The sequence below is a fragment of the Beta vulgaris genome, chromosome 4, assembly GCF_026745355.1.
Source record: "Beta vulgaris subsp. vulgaris cultivar EL10 chromosome 4, EL10.2, whole genome shotgun sequence".
Lineage (NCBI taxonomy): Eukaryota > Viridiplantae > Streptophyta > Magnoliopsida > Caryophyllales > Amaranthaceae > Beta > Beta vulgaris.
Genome location: NC_079205.1, coordinates 66,023,786 through 66,046,545, shown reverse-complemented (window position 1 = coordinate 66,046,545; position 22,760 = coordinate 66,023,786). Strand labels below are relative to the sequence as shown.

At 37.0% G+C, this 22,760-nt stretch overlaps 6 protein-coding genes across 10 annotated transcripts; 2 read left to right on the top strand and 4 right to left on the bottom strand.

Moving 5' to 3' along the window:
• Positions 1–1,267: 1,267 nt before the first annotated feature.
• LOC104889849 (hypothetical protein) lies at positions 1,268–3,624 on the bottom strand. The gene is given in 2 exon segments (XM_010675178.4): positions 1,268–1,627; positions 1,629–3,624. Coding segments are annotated over 2 exon segments (1,668 nt in total). The 5' UTR covers positions 3,227–3,624; the 3' UTR covers positions 1,268–1,557.
• A 1,861-nt stretch (positions 3,625–5,485) lies between these two features.
• LOC104889850 (UMP-CMP kinase 3) lies at positions 5,486–8,573 on the top strand. 5 transcript variants are annotated; one of them, XM_010675179.4, is made up of 9 exons: positions 5,497–5,754; positions 5,862–5,947; positions 6,832–6,900; positions 7,185–7,233; positions 7,356–7,473; positions 7,653–7,809; positions 7,938–8,018; positions 8,101–8,208; positions 8,292–8,573. In XM_010675179.4, the coding sequence occupies exons 2-9, from the start codon at positions 5,909–5,911 to the stop codon at positions 8,400–8,402; spliced, it is 732 nt and encodes a 243-aa protein (XP_010673481.1). In that variant the 5' UTR covers positions 5,497–5,754; positions 5,862–5,908; the 3' UTR covers positions 8,403–8,573. The 5 variants fall into 5 exon arrangements, with proteins under 5 accessions (XP_048499816.1, XP_048499815.1, XP_010673482.1 ...); XM_048643859.2 differs by lacking the exon at positions 7,185–7,233 and having other exon boundaries at positions 5,486–5,754; positions 6,820–6,900; XM_048643858.2 differs by lacking the exon at positions 7,185–7,233 and having other exon boundaries at positions 5,489–5,754.
• Positions 8,574–8,887: 314 nt separating this feature from the next.
• LOC104889853 (putative ETHYLENE INSENSITIVE 3-like 4 protein) lies at positions 8,888–11,362 on the top strand. The gene has a single exon (XM_010675182.4). The coding sequence runs from the start codon at positions 9,623–9,625 to the stop codon at positions 11,090–11,092; it is 1,470 nt and encodes a 489-aa protein (XP_010673484.1). The 5' UTR covers positions 8,888–9,622; the 3' UTR covers positions 11,093–11,362.
• On the bottom strand, positions 11,260–14,579 carry LOC104889852 (protochlorophyllide-dependent translocon component 52, chloroplastic). The gene is made up of 6 exons (XM_010675181.4): positions 13,618–14,579; positions 13,328–13,515; positions 12,364–12,634; positions 12,087–12,275; positions 11,790–11,980; positions 11,260–11,621 (listed from the first exon to the last, which is right to left on the bottom strand). Exons 1-6 carry the CDS (start codon positions 14,179–14,181, stop codon positions 11,366–11,368), a joined length of 1,659 nt encoding a protein of 552 aa, XP_010673483.1. The 5' UTR covers positions 14,182–14,579; the 3' UTR covers positions 11,260–11,365.
• A 135-nt stretch (positions 14,580–14,714) lies between these two features.
• Positions 14,715–19,012, bottom strand: LOC104889854 (protochlorophyllide-dependent translocon component 52, chloroplastic). Its single transcript, XM_010675183.4, has 7 exons — positions 18,402–19,012; positions 17,321–17,508; positions 17,065–17,154; positions 16,793–16,970; positions 15,881–16,072; positions 15,194–15,381; positions 14,715–15,110 (listed from the first exon to the last, which is right to left on the bottom strand). The coding sequence occupies exons 1-7, from the start codon at positions 18,912–18,914 to the stop codon at positions 14,855–14,857; spliced, it is 1,605 nt and encodes a 534-aa protein (XP_010673485.1). The 5' UTR covers positions 18,915–19,012; the 3' UTR covers positions 14,715–14,854.
• Positions 19,013–19,691: 679 nt separating this feature from the next.
• On the bottom strand, positions 19,692–22,760 carry LOC104889855 (G-type lectin S-receptor-like serine/threonine-protein kinase SD3-1). The gene has a single exon (XM_010675184.3). It carries the CDS (start codon positions 22,435–22,437, stop codon positions 19,939–19,941), a length of 2,499 nt encoding a protein of 832 aa, XP_010673486.1. The 5' UTR covers positions 22,438–22,760; the 3' UTR covers positions 19,692–19,938.

The window sequence follows — 22,760 nt, the reverse complement described above, 5'->3', positions numbered from 1 at the left end:
CTTACTTGTTGGCCCGGACATATAGTGAGATTCTTCATATGGGTCATGAGTATTTTTGGGACGAAAATTTCGAGTGGGTGTTTGTGAGACATGCTATTTATGATGTGTTCCTTTTACCTCTCCCTGATTTTGTACTTCTTCTTCATGTCTTTGATATAAATAGATTATGTTGTAGTTGTTTATTTTTTTAAAACATTCACAAAATTAAATCTTTTGTAAATCTAATTATATTGATGTTAATTGCTATGCTACCTTATCAATAAACCATTTTTATTTTTTTTGTAATAAAAAACATTTACAACTTTTTTTATATTTATTACAAATTTGTAATGTACTACTACTCCTCTTCCATTATTATCAATCACTAAATTGTTTTGAGAATACACCTATAATTAGACTTGAGACTTTATTTGTGGAGCCACATGTCACAACCAACTCCAAATAGAAACTTATTACAATTTAGATTCAAGATTGCATTAGGTAAAGATTCACAACTTCGAGAGTGAGGTTTAGCTGAGTTAGTTAGAGCTTCTCTCCCGATTACAGAAGATATTGAGATCGATTTTTATCTCTTACCATTGTGGCCTCTTTAACACCAAAAAAAAAAGATTCACAACTCTACTGATCCAATAATGTCTAATTGCCTATCTTCAGATAGCAATAAACCTATTATTTAAAGCAAAAATATATTCTTATTGTAATGAACATCTGGGGGTGAAGGCCTTATTTGAGGGCAACCACATAGAATATCTACCTACCTATTATAAAATAAAGTTAAATCGTTTCTACTTCTTGCAGTAATGAGTAAAGCAACATTAACAGGTTTCTTTTGTTTATTACAAACTTATTCCGCTTAATTTCCACTTTTCGTATAACTTCATTAATGTCGAAGTCAATCGGTATTACCTAGCAGAAACTACTTACAAAACTTACTGAACATCAAAAGAATCAAACGCAACGATTTTTGACAAGATTGGCCAAAACTGAACCTAGCTTATGAGTTTTACTAGTCTATAGTAGTATCTCATTTCAAAATCAAAGTAGGAGAAATTTATAGGAGATATATGAACAGCAGATAGGAAACATATTGGAAGAAATTTTTGAAAGCTGTTGAAATGTCTGCTACTTGCATATACTTCATCTCGAGTATATGTCTAGTAGTCTCAAGTAGGCCTCATAGAAACTACTTTAGCAAGACGGGATGTGCTTTTTCATCGAGGAATCATAGAACGCTTTCCATCAAGAAGTTGATGGGGGAACCAGAAACTAGAAATAGTTCATGTGCAATGGTATTATCTATTTTTCAGTACAAAAACAATAACCATCAAGAACTGCACAAAATGGAATAATATGGTACAAACAGAACATAAAAATACACGTGTTGTATCCAAAGGCAATATCACAATCGTCATTGAAGAACAAGAGGCACAACAATGACAAGTCGGGAATGAGCTCAATATATAAAGTAGCATGTGAAATGCTGATAAAGAGGCCCATTATTAGTGCTGCATAAGAAACTCATATAGTAAGAACTTAGTGAATGTTGTCCAGACCTGATCAACATGAATTGATGCCATCCTTGCAGTCGCTGGTCAAATTGTAGAATGTCTCCACCCGTGTTTTGCCCTAAAAAAACCTCTGTATCCACCTCAACCCTCATGTAACCATCAAAATCGACTGGTCGACCACCATTTAAAGCTGTTGTTTCATTATACCAATCACTTGTGTTACCCCACAACTCCTTGTAATCATCAAGCAAATGCACCTTGTAATGTGACCTTAATTTATCAAAGTAGTTATAGAAAGGCTCATTTGTGGCGATGTACAAGTCCCTCCATGGCTGTACCACTCCTTGAAGCTTCGAGACAATAGCTTCAGGAGATGTGTCGGCATCCAGGTCAGGCCAGAGCTGCTTATTTTGAGCCTTTTCTCCTCGTACCACATGAACTGCATCAAAATCCCAATCCATCTTCCCACTAATTTCAGAAACTATATTCATCAGCCTCTTTGATTTCCAGAGTGCATGCCACGGTCTTTGAATGTGCTTTGCAGCTGATCCCTCACACACCCTATACCAATAATTTTCAGGTTCTGGAGCATCAAAGTGCCTCCAAATGACAGTACTCCTCTCCTTCTTCAGCTGCATAGGTGTGGTCTTATAAGTTGCCACCTTCCTCACAGGAATCTTTCTCTTATGGTTTTTGTCCCATCTTTTCCAGTCCCTAAGAAATTCTCGCTCCTCAACAATAGAAGCCTCCTCCTTTAGATGCTCAAAGTCAAAATAGAACCTGAAATCCTTCCCCTCCACCTCCTTTCCGCTAGGGTTATACTGTGCACCTAAACAAACACTCAAATCCATCACAAACGTCCTGTTCAAATACTGAGCTTCCCCCAAAGCACACAAGAAGCCCCAAATATAATGATTCATCCCTTTGCAATAATCCCCACCGCGGGAATAGTACAAGTACCTCCCTCTCCTAAAAGCTGTATCAGAGCTAATCTTGGGAATGGTATCATTGATCTGATTATCCCGGTAAGGAGCAACAAGTTTGGGATTATGATTGGTAGCACCAGGACGGGGTCTAGGGCGCCTAGCATGGATACCGGAATGCCAACCACTAGCACCAATGACTTTATAAGCACAATCATCCCCAAGGCCAATCCTAAAACGACGAAAATCACGGTATTTCCTCCAAGACTTCTCCTTGCGATTCCTAAACTTCCAAGCTACATCACACTCATTAGGCTTGGAACCATTAACAGGAGTAGCATACTCCAAGAACAGAATAGACTTAAACAACCTCAAATTGAAGCGCTCAATAGCGATCAAAACTCGAGGATCAGAACAATTGACGACCTTGAGCTCCTCCGCACAAACAGAGGAGCTGAAGGTGGCATTAGTGGTGATATTTTTCTCGAAAGTGGCAATGACAACCTCGGTGATAGGTTTAACGACAGTAGAAGGGGCAAGGGCAGGGGCAAGGACAAAATCTTCGCCAGTTTTGAGGACGGAAGTGTCGTCCTTGAAAGTGGCATTCTCCACCTGAGTGAAGAGTTTGGTAAGAGCAGGAGCTGATTGCAGCCATGGATCTGGAGGTTGGTAGGTGATTGCAATTACAGTGATGATTAAAACAGCAAATACAAACACAGAGAAGCATACATTGCTGATTAGCTTTATTAGGTTTTGCCCTATCGGTTCTGCTGAATTTAGAGGCTCTTTCATCATCTAAATTCCCAGATCCTCCCTAAATTGATCTAGGGTTTCAGAACATGTGATGTGATTCAATTCTTGTTTCTTACAACCAATGCAGTGCAGTGAAGCTCAAAACAGTGGATCTAGATTCTAGACTCTAAAGAAACAACTTTGGAAGATAATTGATTGATAATTGATTCAAGTATACACTTACAATTAGTTGAAGAAACACCAGAAACTTGGATCCAGTAATTCCCTCAATCTCGTCGCTTGTGCTCCAACGCAGTTGAGTAGAAATGAATCAACTTCACTTCACCTTCAGAGTTCCAATTTCAGTGTGCAGATAATAAAATGTGTAAAAATGAAGTAAGATGTGTCCACTACACTGCACTCAACGCCTAGATACTCCCCACGCAACCACTAATGCACTAAATAAAACCCAAAGGAAAGTAGTCAAATTTGATTAATATTAGATTAACATACAAAATTGAAATCAACATTTTAATTATTTAAAACACAATCTAACCTTTTTTTTTTCCTTTGGTTGTTGTTATTGTTTAGAGAGTCATAAGGACAAGTAGTGAGAATCAATCTCAGAAAATTTTGAAGTAGGAAGGGAGACTCCAACAACTGTTTTATCCTTTACTCTCGTAACACAATCCAATTTTAATGGTATCGTTTTTTATTTTTCAAAATGTTTATTCAATACATCGTTATGTTCAACCAACTAGTTTTTAGCCTCATGCTGTGCCTTGAGTAACTACTACCTCTGTTTTTATTTAGTTGCAACAATTTCTACTTTTAGGTATTTTTTATTAGTTGCAACATTTTCCTTTTTAGGAAAGCTTTTGGGATAATTTGACTATATTACCCTTACTTCACCAACCGTCCCCATTTAATTACAGTACTAGTAGCATGGGTAAGTGGGTCAGTTATACTCTCTTTTCTCATTTCTTAAAGTTTGTGCAAAAAGGTGAATGTTGCAACTAAATAAAAACAAAGGTAGTATATCTTTCATTTATATTTCACTTGAAAATGATAACACCAAATATTACTTGATTTAGTGATTAAGTCTTCAGTATATATGCTCGTGATCATAGGATCGAATCTTATGTTCAACTAATAATAGTACTATGTTCCACCAATTAAATTAGAAAACTTTTAATTTTTGGTAAAAGAACCCAAATATAATGTTCTAATAAATTGTTCAAAATGTTTATTTCGAAACAACTTTTTGTTCTTATTTACACAAATCACCAGAATAAATAACTTAACAATATAATAATCAGTTATATAACATATGTGCTTTTACATAAGAGCATGAGACATAATGTTCAAAAACTAAGATCATATGTACTCTACAAAAACACTATAATAATCAGTGTTGCAACATATATTCTTTTACAAATACACAATGTTTAATTTCTAATAGCAAATGTATATTTTAAAAGCTCGATATTCTTTTTATTCTACCCTACTTTACTAACGTGAGTGTTTCATTTTTTTAATTTTTTGGCATTTGGTCCATGCTCATTTTTCATAGTGTCTGCCCCCATGCACCAATTAACAAATATACTTACCATTCTTGCCTTGAGAAATTGCATAAGGTCCATTCTATTTAAATTATTTATCTAAGTTTAACTGAACTTTATTTTATAAAATGTTTTTATCTAAATTTATTGAAACTTATTTAATTAGATAAGAAATTAAAATGTTAATGTTAGAACTAATGACACTTATGCTCTTATCTAAAATTCATTATATGTGTTTTGTCCTATTACTTCCAAGTTAAATATGTCACCTTTAGACAAGTAGTTAATTAACTTAATTTCTATATGATAGGAATCCTGTGCTCAGGTTTAGTACTTTTCAAAACTGATAAAGATTAACATAAAAGTTTAGTTAGCTTAATTCCCGTGAACAGAATGCAATCTTAAATGAAATTTTCAATCCATAAGACAAGTATGGAAAGAATAGGAATACGAATGTGAAGAATAGTATTAGGTGGAGAAAAAGCTTTAAAAAACAATGACGGGTTAGAGAGAATAATGAAGAATTGACAATGAATAGGAAACTAGTAGTTTCCAATATTCCAGACGTTGCTATATCCTATAAGCGTGAGAGAGATTAGAGAATAATATGCAACTTTGTCTAGAGATGTGTAACAAATAAGTTTCCAACTTTCCAGACGTTACTGTGGTTGCTTTGCTTGCCATAATAGGCATACAATATCAAATAGAGTTAGCGTGACTGCGTGAGTGGTTAAGGGCCTCTCGTTTTTTAATCAAGGTTTCGAGTTCGAATCTTGGGTATAGAAAAAATCCCATATGGCAGGAATGCTACCCTTCGAGATATGCATGCAAACTTCCGTTGAAAATTAGTCTACTCGTTAAAGGCGGTGGGAAACTCCTTCGTACTAGGAAAAAGAAAAATAAGCACACGATAGCGAGTCAAAAAATATAAACCACCAATTCTAATATTCTACTTTCCTTCCTTTCTAGTTTCTACTAGTGCCAGCCACAACACAAGCCTTGTCAATTCCTCGCCTTGGCCTTGTAACTGTAAGTTCATTTATCATTTCTTCTTCTTTGTTTGTTATTATTTGAATTTTTGTAATTCTATTTGTATCATTCACTTCTTAATTTAGGCTGCTATATAAATTGATCAGGTGAGGAACCCCAATAGAAACTCCAACGAGTTGTATAGTGTATTAATATGAAATCTGGTGGCGCTGCTGCTACTAGCCATAACCAGGTTGATATCATGTCTACTTTTTCAGTGATTATGTAATTTTTTTTGCTTAAGCTTCACTCTCATCCAAGTGCACAAATATCTCATACTAATTTATTGCTCATCTTATCATGGGATACTTGTTTTATCTATCTATTTTCGGAAAAAGTATATGGTGCAACTATTTTGAAACGGAGGGAGTATTTATCTATCTATCTATGAACTACTATTTACTTTTTCTGATTAGCTTGTTGTTTGATTTTCTTATTAATCTTCTGCTTAAGTGTATTTTTTAGAGGTTTAAAGTTTTCACAATATGATAACGTGATAAATAAGCTTGTTATTAGGTATAGAATTCTATATCAGAAATTTAAGCATTCCCTCCAAAGAGAACAGTCACATACTGATAATACTACTACTAATTTTAGCATGTATGGAAAAATTTGTCACCTTTACAACAAACAGTGAAATAGTAATCATTTATTATTGGATTGAGTGATGGGCAAAGGATGGAATTATGGGAATGAACTGTGTCCAAGGATTGAATTAGCAAAGTCACAAGAGATTTCTGAGAACTGAGTCTTATATCAAAATTTCAATACAAATTAGTAAGTGAAGAGTTTGAAATACATTCCGTTTGACAAGGGCAGAGGATTAACACGCGAATCTTGTTGCTAACATGACATTCTTGAATATGATGAACTCTTTTGAAAGGATGAATCACAATATCACATATATACGCAAGTTTCGAAATTATCATTCTTGAATATGATGAAATCTTTTGAAAGGATGAATCACATATACATGCAAGTTTCGAAATTATGAAGAAAAGATGTTTGTGCTTATTGACTTTTTTTGAAGTGTTCATTTCTAGCTTAGTTCTTGACGGATTGCAGTTAATACTGTAGGCATCTGACTGTCGTAAGAAATGCCCAAGTTGTGTTCAGTGGTTACCTCTGTGCAAGAAGAAAAAGCAGGTAGATTAAAATCAGATCAGTTACATTTGGTGCTTGCGCTATTGTTGTTTACTTTCATGTTAGTTAATTGATGTCCAGCATAATTTTATTAGGGGTTTAAAGCTGATATTTATACTATGTATTATTAGTTGGAGAAAGAGAACCCTGGGCTTCAATTCTAAAAGTTCCAGTAGTGCTCCACGTTTTTTTTTGTGGTTTACCTTAGTTAGGCACGAGCTTTTACCTTGTAAATATGTCTGTTTATTGCATTCACTTGATTCTTCGTTCATCAATATGGCTGGCAGGATTCAATGGAAAAGTTTTCAAATCGTGACATTATTGTATATGTTCTAGGTGAGCCCTTATTATCAGTATTCAGACCTTGTTGCGGGTTTGTGGCCCTTGTTCCTGTCAAGTATTCTGGTTGTCTATTTCCAGCTGATATTGAGTTACTGTTCGGATAATGATCTTGTCAGGTGGTCCTGGGAGTGGAAAGGGAACCCAATGCTCAAAGATTGTTGAACACTTTGGTTTTACTCATCTAAGTGCCGGAGAACTCCTTGAAACAGAAGTTAAGAGCGGAAGTGAAACTGGGTTAGTGCCTTAGTGGTTTGATTGAATTAGCTGAACTCTTTTCGAGGCAGGATAGATAAGTCGTCTTTTTGCAGTAAATCAGAGATTGCTAACCTTTTTGGATTGTTTCCTTCAACTTTTTATAGCTATATTTTCTTTGGCATCATGGTGATCATTTTCTCTTGAGTATTTCCCAACAGAAAAATGATTCAGGAATTCAAGAAGGAAGGAAAACTAGTACCATCTGAGGTTGTCGTCAAACTTCTACAACAGGCAATGCAGAAAAGTCGGAACAGGAACTTTCTTATTGACGGTTTCCCACGCAACGAAGAAAATCGTGTGGCTGCTGAGAAAATGGTACTCTTATCATGTGTTGATTTGTAGTACATTTTGAATTTCACTAGAATCTAGATCAACCATATTAACGATGCCTCCCTTTCTTATGCAATGTTAGCTGCTGTACTAATTGTTCCTTAATCATACAGTTGAATATTCAGCCAACTATAGTATTAGTATTTGATTGTTCTGAAGAGGAGACAATCAGGCGTGTTCTGCACAGAAATCAGGTAATGGTATTTCCCAGCGTTTGTCAGGTTCTTGTTAGTTTTCCATGTATTAGGCATCATGTGTTCCTGCTTGTGTACATAGGGAAGGGTTGATGATAACATGGACACGATAAAGAAACGTCTCAAAGTATACAAAGAATCAACATTGCCTGTGATTGATTACTTCACCAGAAAGGGGAAAGTTCGAAAGGTAAAACTACTTGACAACAAACTGTTTTTGATATCTTGTTACTAATATGACTTATTCTTACCTGTTCTTTTCATGTTAATCAGATCAATGCTGAGAAACCCATCGAAGAGGTATTTAGGTCAGTGGAGGCTGTATTTTCTGAGCTTGGATTAGCGAAGCATACAGTTGGGAGAGCTTGTGTTCAAACAGCATAATTGAGTTTACCAAAAAAAATAAACTTATGGGGACACATTTAGTTTTCATTATTAATCTTGATGGGAGATTCAAGTTATCTAACTTGTACTATAATCGACAAAAGAAGTCTAATGTTGCAAGTATTAAAGAACGAAAGAAATAATAGTTTAGTTGAAGAATGATGACAGATAGATTCAAGCTCTTTTTTCACTATCACTCTACAGTAGTTACAGTAGCTCATTTATACATGTTGTAATGCTCCATATGTTTGTACCTATTTCTTGAATAGGTGAACCCAAAAGAATGTCGAAATTCAGAAGTGTGTTTTGTTATATAGAAGTACATATATTAATATACACGGGGGAACGTTAATGGAAACTCCCCGAACGGCTCATGATGCAACCAGAGAGCAAGGCAGCTTTTGCTCTTCCAGAACCTTGTGCACTGTTGTGCAACAAGAGCTGCTAATATTTGATAAAAATCTAGTTCGGCCTATCTGGTTAGACTGATTTTCTTTGTTAAACAAGTATTCAATACAGTCCTCTAAACTTAAAATTATATGTTCCTTTTCCCAAAAAATTAAAAACCCAGTTGCAGGAATTGAGGTGGCTATTTTATCCTGCTATTAGAAAAAAGATATGAACATAAAAAGAAAAGAGGAAATATGTAATCCCTTGAGAGTAAGGAAGGGAAACTCTGAAGGGGCAGAAATTAGGGGGAAGGGGCGACTAAGTGGCATTCATGCAGAGGAGGAGTTAAATGACAGTCAGCATGCTATTGCTGCTGGTGTCATGTCTTATGTAAATTTGTCTGCATAGGAGATGTACCTTAAGCGGATTCTGTTTGAAAATCTGAACATTCTCGGCGCACAATTTACAACATAAACTTGTGTGTTATTGTCTCTGTGCATCAGTGTCACATGGCTAACATCAGTTCTGAGACTTCTGATCGCTCGTAAACTCCAAGGTTTGTTATATCTTTAGAGAAAGTCAGTAATTCTTTTCCCAATAATAGTATAAATCCTGTTAGAAATAATTGCTTCGTTCAGAATTTTCTTGATTTAGAAGTGTGTGTATACATATATATATAATTATGTATGTTATGTTAGACTGGTAGTATTATGTTTTGAGTACATCCCTTTAGAATATTTAAATCTTTTTAGTGTTTCCTTGGATTGCATAGCAAGCTTTAAGTAGTAGCAGCAAAAACTTTTGTGCAAGCCTGCAAGGTATCAGTAATCATGGTGGAGATATATGAGGAGTTGATGGATACTTTGAGCAGCGGAGAAATGTCAGAGGAAAGTGACGCAGAAGACATAAGCTATGCAGAGCTTAAGAGACGTATGTGGAAGGATAAGATGCGCATGAAGAAGCTCATAGCAACAAAGAATGCATCAAAGGCGGTAACAGAAACCTATAAGCTTGCGGGGACATCAACCGTTGACAACTTAACAGTAGCAGCAACAGCAAGCAGAGAGGAAAAATCAAGAAGAAAGAAGATGCTGAGATCCCAAGATGCCATCTTAAAGTACATGGTGAAAGTCATGGAAGTCTGCAAAGCCCAAGGCTTTGTGTATGGTATCATCCCGGAGAAAGGGAAGCCTGTGACGGGATCCTCTGACAGTCTGCGAGAGTGGTGGAGGGGATCCGTTAAGTTTGAACAAAGTGCACCCCAAGCATTGCAGCACTTGATTGTTCCTGCAATCCTAGGATGTGCAGGTGCAGTTAATGGTGAAAACTCTGCCTCCACCTTGCATATGTTGCAGGAGCTTCAAGATACTACTCTAGGGTCCCTCTTATCTGCACTCATGCAGCACTGTATCCCTCCTCAGAGAAGGTTTCCACTTGAGAGGGGTTTACACCCTCCATGGTGGCCTACAGGAGATGAGGTTTGGTGGGGACAGCAAGGGGTTCTGGCGGTGGAGCACGGCCCACCACCTTACAAGAAGCCTCATGATCTTAAGAAGGCGTGGAAGGTGAGTGTTTTATGTGCGGTGATCAAGCACATGTCCCCTGACTTGAACCGAATGATGCGTCTGGTCAAGAAGTCCAAGTGCCTGCAGGCTAAGATGACAGCTAAGGATACAGCTACCTGGTCCAAGGTCGTAGATCAAGAAGAGGCTCTCTTGCGGCTCACCCACCTTGGCAAAACAGGTAAAGACCAAGATAGTGATACTGAACATCAACAAAACAAGAGGAAAGCGGATGCTTTCGATCAAGATGTTGAAACAGAGATGGCGTTGCAATATACTTGTGGAAACTTGGAGGGCCTACAAAACGAGGCAGGTTTGGGGTTAATAGAGAAGCATACTAGAAGTAAGCATGGGCCTGAATGCAATTCTGTCGCCCAGAGTAGCAGTCTAGAAGCTATATATGCACAACTAGCAGCAGAGTACCATGATTACCTTGACTTACAACACAGAACTGCTTCGTTACCAGTGAATCTTCACTTGGCTGATTCGAGTGTGATGCCTAGCGACGAGACTTACAGGCACTGTCATCCACAGCCACAAGTATATAGTGTAGTTGGAGATCAAACACAATATTGGGAAACTGCTGTTGCAGATCTGGGTTTGGATGTAGCATATCAAGTACACAGGGGGAATGTGGACCATAATCATTGTCCCCTAGAAGAAGGCTTGAACCAACAAGTAGCAGTAGCAGCAACTTCTATTTGGGATCTACCATATCAGGAGCCTGATGATGATTGAGAATAAAGACTATATGATCTCGTTTTTTCGTCCTTGTTTGTCAAAATTAGTAAATCCCCTCGTTATTTATATCTTTTTTAAAGCATAACTTGTATACAATGATTAAGGTCATATGGCCGCTCAGTTGTCATGGTTGATAATATTCGTGCTTGAAACAAGTTTGAGAGTATGTTAAAAAAACACAGGTGCTTTTCATTGCGTGCTTGTTTAGAGTGTAATATATACAATCAGCATATTATTTGCAATGGCATACTATTTATTGATTCTGAATGCTTATCTTAGTGCATGGCTATAGTCATGAAAATGAAAATTTTTGTAAATAAAGTGAGACAGCCATTTTGAGGCTGCAAAGCATAGGATAGCCAATGAGAATATGGCTGTCCGTTGAATTGTGGTCATCATTCCCTGCTTGGCTATTCCGACCACCCCGATCAAACCAAAAGCAATAACCTGAAGCACGATCTCAGCTATGTTCAGTCCTTTATAAGCAGCATTACAACTGGAACAGTTCACCACATGGGTCCAGTACCTGAAACATTGCCCTCACTTGTTAGACAATACCTAAAACATTCATTTAATCCCAATACTTATACTGACTGATCTGTCGCATTAAGTTGATATACTGATCCATAGCTATAAAAGAATGGAGAATTATGAACACTTGATGATCAGAAATCAAATTCTATTGTATGCACACCTGTCCAGTAGCTCTCTGCGTGGAGGAATAGGGGGTAGAGCTCCTCCATTGAATTTGGACCCCCAGTTCACTTGGCCTTGAGAGTATTTGTTCAACCACCTTCTGTACCCGGAAACAACAGCATCTGACTTTGTTGGCACAAAACAAACTTTATGCCAGTTGCTTGGGCCAAACTCCTTTATCTTGTGTTCCTAATGAGCGAGAAATGCTTAGATAGTAGCACTATGCATACCTCTACAGACAGTATAACCTTACACATTATAAAGAAAGTTACAGCATCCAAGGAGTAGCGAATACCTGAACGTGAAGAAGATAAAGATCAGAATCAAGAACCAGGTTTTGATTGAAATGAAATACCCATCTTGGGATGATTCGATCTATCCAAACCGCGAAATTTCTTGGAAATGACCATATCAATCGGCTTTTGCCTGGACTGACAGGAATACAGATGAATACAAGAATAGGCCTTTTCTGGCTTGATGACACCTGACAACCAACCACTCTGCATATGTTTCAATGCCCAACAAGAAATTTTAGAGCATAAATGAAGAAAAGTTCATCTATATCAAATTACCTTATTAGGCACTGCTGATGATTCTGATCCATTCCCACTGTCAGGAGGCGGATCTGGGTAAACATAGTAGACACATGGTGCAAAGAAATTACCCGAACCCCAGTCTTGCTTCGTAGAAAAACCATTGATGTCCATATCTTTTACACTCAAGTTTAGAGGTCTACCACCTTCTCTATCAACCTTGCTTTTGGGAGTTGGTGTATTCAATATACCATAGTGTGCATAAGGAACATGAGCAGGGTCCATTAAATTTTCGATAAGAACTTCATACCTGGACATAAAAGAAGCAATTATAAGTTATAACCAGATCAAAAGGTGTGAATCCTAAGAAACAAGAAAAATTAGGTAAGACATACAAGATCAAAATTCTTTGTTATTTTCCACAAACACATTAAGCCTTCTTCACTGCTCCTGTGATTTAGCTGAATTCATTCCTTTTTTTTTCTGACTCAATCATTTTGTGTTTCTGATGCAAACTGATTTTTGTTAATTCTCTACTGATGTTCTCTTATGCAGATAATTGATTTTAAATGATTAAACTGATTGTTACTGATTAAAACTGATTCATATTATATACTAACTATGTTCTTTATTAATTGCAACACTTGGATATTTAGACTATTCACACACAGCCCTGGAAAAAAAAAATAGTTAAGTGGGATCTTGTTAGATCCGTCTGCATATATACTTCCACTATATCAACTTTTTATAATTTATACTAAAAGGTAATTAAAGATACTAATGGTTAAAGTTATACATTGGCAAACGTGTAAACTCAAATATTGCAATTAAAAAAGAAAGGAGTAAGTAGTTTTTTGAGCTGAAGTGAACAAAGCCCAAATAGGAGAGGAGAAACTTTTGCTACAAGAAGGCAGTTGTGACCTTGTGAGATCATTAACCAGTAAAATAAAATTGACACTCTTAAAACATGACCAAGTATAAGGGTGTCAAATTCATTTCATACCCATAATTTATCTCTCTATTAGAGAGTAAGTTGGAGTAAGAAGGATCATCGAGCTCTGGTATGAAGGGAGGCTTTTTCTTCTGAAGGATGTCTTTAAATTCAGGATCTGAATTTGGCCAAAACCAAACCATTTTGTTCTGAACCGTGCTTGGATATACAGCTACACAAGCTTTCTTTGATGTATGCACCTGTAAGTTGTAACATTTCTCTTAAAGTTGTATCAGGCTGCATAAAAACAAGAGATAAATAGATAAACATTTGCTGATATAAGTTGGAAAAGTGGATATTACAGGAGCAGCATCAGTAGGTGCTTGAGGAATTAGTTTACAAGCTCCGGAGCCGTTGAAACACCAACCATGGTACACACACTGAAGCCTTCCTGATTGATCAATACGTCCCTCAGATAGAGGAGCCAAGCGATGCGGACACATATCATTGAAAACTTTCCACTGAGATTCAGTCTTATCCCACCAAACCACCACATCAAGACCAATCACCCTTTTACCATGAGGCTTCCTTTTATCTAAATCACACACTGGCATCACAGGATACCACTGCGCATACCAATCAAAGTTCTCTGACACCTCCTTGTTTTTCGTTTCATATGTGCTTTCATCAATGGATACAGTAGAAGCAGCAGTAACAACAGACATACGTGTACCAGAATTCGAAGCATTTGGCTTACCTGTAATTATGTTCCTGTTGCATTGATGTTGAGAAAGTATCCAAGTAGATGATTGAGGTGACGAATTCAACTGGCAACTACTAATTCTATTTGTAAATGACAGCTTTTCGTAGTCTGAAACAAGCAGTTTCGGGATTCTTGTTGACAACATTGTGAGGTGAGCAGACATAGCTGCACCTGCTAGCTGCTGCTATTCTTAAGAACTGTCTATAATTCTCTTCCTTTTTTATTCTTTTTTCTAACCAAGCAAAATAATCCACTGAAAATCACAAGTTTCATGAGAGCACAGTACTCTTGGATCTCGTGGCTAGAAATTGAAACTAACAGAAGATATCCAAGTAATAATTGCATGGCCCACATGCTCAGGTCCTCAGGATCAAATATAGTTGTCACAGTTGTGTTCATTGGATCAAGTATAGCATCTCATCCACTACAATTATTGGTGGTTCACATAATATATTCCAAAGATCATAAAATAATTTATAATAATAGATTCTGCAATCATAAATATGAAGCATTTTACCTGTACTTAATGCATGCATGTTTCATGTTAATTTATATACTAATAATGTTTCCTCTTCTTTTTCTTGTCATCTTACTGCATGTTTAAAAGGCGTATGTATCAGTATGGCCTATACGGAACACCTAACATCACATAATTAAAGCAAGTATACTCAATATCAAGTGCACGAAAACCACCAATCAAACGGTAACAAAAATTGTCTTATAAGATAACAAAAGGCTATAGTATGTAACTTTCCAAGTGATATCACCGTGAACAACTGAGTATGTACATTGGCATATATCTAAGAATAAAGTAGCTCAAATGGCTTGAAAGTTGCTCATTTAAAAGCATGGTTGTAGTCATGAAAATGAAAATTCTTGTATATGAAATGAGACAACCATTTCGATACTGCAAAACATATCAATGCGGCTGAAAAGAGAGCACTTCTTTGTAAAGTGGTCAGTGCTCCCTGCCTAGTTACTCCAGCAATCCCAATTAGAATAAAAGACATGATTTGAAGCGTTGTTTCAGCGATGTTGAGCCCCTTGTATGCAGCACTACAGCTGGTGCAGTTCACCACGTGACTCCGATACCTGAAACATTTTAAGCAGCTATGTCCATCATTGAGAACCTTGGCACCTGACATCAGTCACTGTAACTGCTCAAAGTGACTCACCTATCCATTAGTTGTTCACGAGGCGGTGTTGGAGGGAGTGATCCATCAAATTTCATCCTCCAATCAACTTGACCTCCAGAATACTTCTTCATCCATTTTCTAAAAGCAACTACAAGGGCATCTGCTTTGGTTGGAACAAAGCAGGCTTTCTGCCAATTGGTAGGTCCATTTTCCATTATCTTGTGCTCCTGCAGGAAACGAATGAGACAGCTGAAAGATGTCCTAAGAGAGCAGTAGTTTCTTACAGCATGCAACAACATAATCAGATGCAGATTACAGGGGAATAACCCACTCGGCATTGTAAAACTGTTAATTTCTGGATTCAGAGATTTCTTTATCAATTTGCAGGCTGCAATCACTGTTCCAAAAATAAAAGTGACACTTCAGAGTGTCGACAAAGCATCACAGCTTGATCTCCCTACTAATATACTCCTTCAATTTCACAAACATCTACTCACTTGTACTTTTCACGCTTGCCAATGTAAAACTTTGAGCATTAATATCTCAAATCATGTATTTGTAAATACCATGAATTGTTGATATTTCAAATATACATTGAGACGAATCAAATACGATCATACATGACTATATATATTCCCTTACGTATAAAGCACAAATGATGGTAGCCATTTTTGTGAAACGGAGGGAGTATCATTTAGACAAGTGTTGGGAGGAGCAGAAAAGTACCTCAACATGCAATAGATACAAGTCTGAATCCAAGATGAGATTTTGATCTATATGAAACACCCATCGAGGCACAATTTGATCAAGCCAGACAGCAAAATTTCGAGGAAAGGTCCATATTAATCGACTCTTTCCAGGACTGACAGGAATACAGAAAAAAATCAAGAGAAATCTCCTCTGTTTGCCTTCCGACTCCTGGATCATTGAAGTGGCAGAAAAATTATTAACAGCTGAAACATCGAAAAATTGAAGCAACATAATGTGAACAAGTGCGGATCCTGCTATTTATGGGATTTGGAAGATTTAGATAAAGACATCCTTCCTGCTTAGCTACTTCAGATAGTGAAGCTGCTGATATGTATGGAATACTATATATTAGTACATGAGGAATGGAATAGAAAGAGGACGTAATCAGTAAAATAACCAAGGCAAAGAGATGTTTGAATTGAGCTGTAATCTTAAGGAGGTCATTCTCATAAACATATCAAAAGATGGCATAAGCATCCCAAGTTAAAGGGCTACCTTCCCCTCTTTTACATTTTGGTGTGTCCCAATTTGCACTAGTATTTCAATTGCCTGTCATAACGGTCCATAATTTTGCTACATCTCATGAGTCATGGATCAGGTTATGGATGTGTTCATGATGTGATATAACTTCCCCAAGTTACCTGGAATTACAAGGTCACAGTCTACTTTCTCTTGCCTAGCTAGTTCTCTTTCTTAATTCAGTTTACTTTTTCAATGAATAAAATGAATGGTTTTGCTACTTCTAACTGCTTATCCATAACCCTAATACTAAGTTTAGCAAAAGAAAGAAGAGATAGCACTATATTAATATCCATCCCCGCATGATCAGAGAATAAAGAAGCAGTCAACTGCAGAAATCTACCAATCATTGCTACAACAACTGATTACCTTTTGGGGACTAGAAAGTGATTGACCTTCATTCATTGAAGACTTTGGAAGAGCATAAAAGACACAGGGTGGAATAAACTCGCTGATCCCTCTCTCTTGCTGAGCAGAAAAACCACTTTTGTCTAGTTTTTGGACATTGATCTCCAAAGGTCTCCCGCCTTCTCTATCTGCTTTGGGTGTGAAAATAACCCCCAACGTAAATACCTGAAGGCTGAAGCTACAAAGGTATAGGAGATAATAGCTAAATACAGGTGATGCAGAGATGCTCTTATCTGTTTTTGTCACTTGGAATTCGCATTATTCCATAATGTGCATAAGGAACATGAGCTGGATCCATAAGGTTTTCAACAAGAACCTCATATCTGAAAAAAAATGTTACTACCAAAAATCAGCAGCATTACTTTTTTTTTGGCCAAAATAAGCCAGTTCTCTCATTTTTCCTATATATGATACTGTTATCTCTTCTCCTGGAATAAATGTGATTTTGCTTTTCCACCTAAAAAGTATAATGGGCGAACTAATACATACCCGTAAGGAATATCCCTAGTTCCCATGGATTTGGCATATGACGGGTCATCAATTTCAGCAATGTAAGGAGGTTGTTTCTTGGTAAGAATGTCTTGATATTCAGGATCACTATTTGGCCAGAACCAAAGAATGTCATTTTGGACTGTGCAAGGGTAAGAAGCTACACATGCTTTCTTGGATGTGTGGACCTGCAAGAGTTTATGGCAATGGATTTCTTGATTAGAGAAGCTAACTTCAGGAAAATTCGGGGCGTTAGAGGCATATAGGCATCATTCGTTGAGCAAAATCATTAAAAGCAAATCTTGTGCCTATTAAAGGTTATCTTGCAATAATTTTACTGCATATATACTTGATGAACAAACATGACAATGTTAACATAGAAACCATTTGTTGAGCCAAAATTCTACTCAGTCAAAAAACATATACATCATGCATTTTGTAATCAACCAAAAGAAATGAAAGTAGTTTATTTATCAGAACAAGTAGCTGGTGACTGGTGTACTAAGTAATAAGAAGAGAGACCATTAGGCATTGTGCCTAAATAAAGAAGACAATACATTTGGTATCTTGGCAAATGGCATGTTGACAATATTGTGTGATATATATGTTATCCTAAAGACCTAAACAACAACTTGTTAAATAAAAGTAGATTAGTAACTAAACTTTTATTCATAGCCCCAAAAAGTACTTAAAATCGCCCGGGAAAAGAGAAAGGGTAAAATAGTCTATAAAAATGAAGTTGGGGCGATTTTAAGCAATAACTACCAAATCCTTAATATGCAAACACTAATATTAATCAACCATAATTTAGATACTACACACGGGAGCATGATGCCAATTGTATATTATTCTCATTTCTCTCCGTTACACAAAATAACTAGAAGTACTTTTATATATATATTTGCATGTTCAGCGTACAATAAAAAAACATGCAACTAGGAGCATCATGCGCATAAATGTAAACAATATTATATTAAAATGGAAAGAGATATACTACTTTCGCTCATATTATTTGCAACGATACTTTATGTCAAATCGTTGCAAATAATATGAAACGGAGGTAGTAATTAGAAACGAATACCGGAGGTCCATCAAGAGGAGCTTGAGGAATGAGCTTACAATGACCAGAACCATCAAAACACCAACCATGGTACACACACTGCAATCTTCCCCATTGATCAATCCTTCCCTCAGACAAAGGTGCCAACCGATGTGGACAACGGTCATCAAACACCTTCCAGCTCATCACATTTGGGTCCCACCAAACCACTAAATCAAGGCCTATCACTCTTTTACCATGTGGGACCCTCTTATCCAGGTCACAAACAGGGGCAACTGGGTACCACTCTGAATACCAATCAAAGTTTCCATCTTTTTCATCGTTTTCAGTTTTTGGGTTGCCTGAAACTGTTTCAGTTATTGTTGTTGATGTTGCTGAAATATAAAGCTTGGATTTTGCAAGGGTTTTTGTTTTTGTTGTTTTTGATAATGGAGATATACAAGAAAGTGGGTTTTTAATTCCAAATGATAATTGGGTTTTATTAACTCTCAATTTACATGGTTGGAGTGTCAACAGATTAAGCACAGCAGCCATGGATTGATTTCTGATTTCTGATTTTTGTCAAATAAACATTGCAAAATTTTAAGGTATTATTATGATTTCAAGTAAAATATCTAATTAAAGGGAGCTTCGCTTTTTCTTGTTACTTGTGTGTTTTATCTCCACCCATTTTCAGTGCATAACAGCCACTCAATCCTGAACTCCCAAATTTCCAGGGTATAAAAGGATAAACGAATAAATACATTTCTATATACTAGTAACTAGTCTGAAATGTTAAAAATATTTCCAAGTGAGTATAGCTGATATGAACATTTTTTTATAATTTTTGATAATATATACAAAAATGATTGATGGTGAATACTCCAATTTCCATATACTTCACAAATCATAACATCTAATGCAATATAGGAGTATAACATTTGTTGTTGAATATGCAATTAAACATACCTGAATTGGTCTAGTGGTTTGATTTGCATGTCCACTTGAGGCACTTTAGGGGTGGGGATTTTCCCTTACCCTTACCCTTACCCTTTCCCTTTCCCCCTACTCTCAAGAGGCCTTGCCTGCAGACCTGGCCAGGTTGATTTATGCGAGGTTCCGATCTGATGAGGTGTCTTCTCCTTACTTTTAAAAAAAATATTAAAAATACTTGACTACCACTTAGCACTTGGTTTAGTGGAAAGGTTTAGCGCGTATCTCAAAGATGTTACTAGTATTAACATGAGGGTTTTTCCAAATCCTGCTAATATGCCAAATATATAATTAAGTTGCTGTCAAAATTAGTAAATGATACAACTAGATGCAACTCACTTTTCAGGCTTGAACCAATAAAGTTAGCTTGCTTTGTTAATGACAATATGCAACTTATCTACTCAGAGATTCATCTAGCTTTACAGAAGATTGCATTACTTAAACAGCTAATGGTAACGGCTGCTCATACATTAACAACGGTGTAATTGAAGTTCAATCTTGCAAAAAATACAACAAGAACATGTCAAACTCCAAGACACCAGACTATTAAAAGTCAAAAATCCTAGCCAAAATTCATCTTCTTCCACTATGGATGTTCTTGAATTTCAGTGCACTCCTCTTCATCTACTTGTTGCCTTGTTTTAAAGGCAAAACTTGAGGGAGGTCTATCTACAGAAAGTGTACCTTCTAGCACCTTAACAACTTCGCCGATTGAAGGCCGCAAAAATGGTTGAGTTTGTAGACACCAAAGAGCTATTCTTACAACTCTTTCTACTTTCTCATACCCCACACGCCCTTCTAATCTCTGCATTTCCATTATGTCGCTGATTAAATGGTTAACATCATCATCTCGTGGAGGCTTCCTTTTGAGCCTTGCAATCTGAAGCAGAAGTTCTCCAAATTTGTATATATCTCTCTCAGATGCTGACTCTGATGAAGAAGAGCCTGTTTCCTCCTGAAGAAGGCCCTGTAGTCCGAAATCCATCAGCTTCGGGACCAAATTTTGATCGAGCATAACATTTCCGAGCTTCAGATTTCCGTGAGCAACACAGCTTTGACACTCCAAGTGGAGATAGGCAAGAGCCCGTGCCACACCAAGAGCAATATCGAGCCTCTCCTGCCATTGTAGCTCATTTGGGTTTCTCTCTTGATCAAATAGCCACTTATCCAGAGAGCCACATGGTACAAACTCATAGACAAGGAATTTATGCTTCTGCTCACAACAAAAACCCTTTACAGCAACAAGATTTCGGTGATGAGTTCCACCCAAGATAGAGACTGCTGTTCTGAAATCCTTCCCAGATACAACAACGTTATTCAGCAATTTTACAATAATGGGAGTTTGGTTAGGAAGTATGCCTTTGAAAATAGACAATCCAAGTTGAGTTGCAAAGTCCGAAGTCAGCTCCTTTATCTCTTCAAAGGACAACTTAACTAGAGCACTGTAATGGGGATTCTTCTGAGCATCTTTATAAAATGGATTCCTCACTCTACTAGCTGTTTTCCGTCTCTGATAAACAATCCAAACAACAAGAATCTCTACTGTGAGAAACACCAGAGCAGTCGCCAACCCAATCAAGGTAAGAGCCGTCACAAACTTACTGGCATTTGGATAGGAAATGAACCTTCCAGAAGACAGAGGAATTTCTCTACCTCCATCTTGAGGATGAGCTTTTCGAGTTGAAACCGCCTGGGGAACCAAACAGATCTTCAAGAATGAAATTGAAGGTAGAGAGGGATCACTGTACCCACTAATAAAACTAGTTCTTTTAATAGTACAGGAGCCTGAACCATCATTTTTGGAGGTTGCAGCTATACAAGAAGTATCATTAGAGCAGTATGCTTTGCAACCATCCTCGTTTAACATGACATCAAAGTCATGTGGAGGATAGAGATCATAAAGTACAGTGCTCTTCAAAACCATCATGCTCGTGCGCATTTTACAGTTATCTAAATCAACCAACTTCTTGCAGCCAGAAATACTCAAGTCGCTCCCTGGTGAATCAGTACCCCCATCTATGGTGCCCTCATGTAGACAACTACAAGTAGGTCCACTGGAATTGAAACCACATAAGCTATATAATCCACAAGACCCAAACACATTGCATTGATTTTCAACAGCTTGCCATCCCACCTTCCACATCTTAAGGCCATTGTACCACGAGTATATCCTCAAGTTACCATCAGTATCAATCCTAAGATGCCTCAGACTCACTGAAGAGTCCTGGAAATCCTTGCTTGTTGTAGACCAAATGCTTTTGTTTGTAACATCAAACACTCCCAAAATACCATCAGAATCAAATCTTGCTACTACTTTAGTAATAGTAGGCAGGAAAGTCAAAGCACCACCACTCTTCCAATAAGTCACATTGCTCTCCCACACCAAAGCAAGCTCACCAGAAGGGTGAATAACGAAATTGTAGTAGCTCGAGATCGACTTCGTCGAAGGCGCTCTAAGAGTTTGAGGGAAATGAAAAGATTGGCCAGGAAGCAGACTGCTAGTAGGGCTATTAAAACTCTGCCAAACCACTTCATCCTCACTATCAAGCAAGACTAGGTTACCATTATCCAAAAGACTAGCTTTTTTAACACCCAATTTGGAAGTATTACTACTCCAAAGAATCAAACCATTGGTATTTTCAAACAATACCAACCTACCATCCTCAGAAAGTCTAAATGTAGAATTCTCAGATACCCTAAGCCCTCCACCAATAGTCCAAACAGGCAAATTAGCAACTTTGTTACCTAAATTATACCTAATTCCAACAAAAACCCCATCTTCATTATCATCATAAATGCTTCTCAAATAACCACTTTCTAAGAATCCAAATGCAAAAACCCCATTTTGGGATACCCAAGTAGTAGTTTTATGAAACCCAGATACCTCAAAACCTAATGGTACTGACACCATTTTCACTTCCTCACAAAACCCACAAATACTACAATCCAGCAAAATATATACAACTAATAAAAGCACCAAAAAACAAGAATTTAAACTTGTGAAAGATTGAACTTTGAAGCTCTTACCTTCAAACTGCTTAATGGGTGTTCCATATTTGAGCAAATTCAACAAAGTTGCCAACATTTTGACTCAGAGTGAAAAAAAAATTAAGGAGAGAGAAAGTGAAGAACAAGAAGAAGATAATTTTGAGGTAAAGTTGGGATGAATAGGAATACTCCTAAATTTTGACATGTGAAGTGGAGCAAACAAAGGGAAGAGACAGAAGAGTGTGTAACTAAGAGTGAGCCTTTTTGGTCACCTTTTTGGAAATGAATGAACTTTGAAATTGAATCTTTGGGAAATAATGATTTCAACCAGAAGAACAAACAAAGTTCACATCCTTTTGAGGTAGAAAATGAGAGCTTTTGAAAGCTTTATTTTATCTTTGTTTCTTAGTTTTCTGCCAC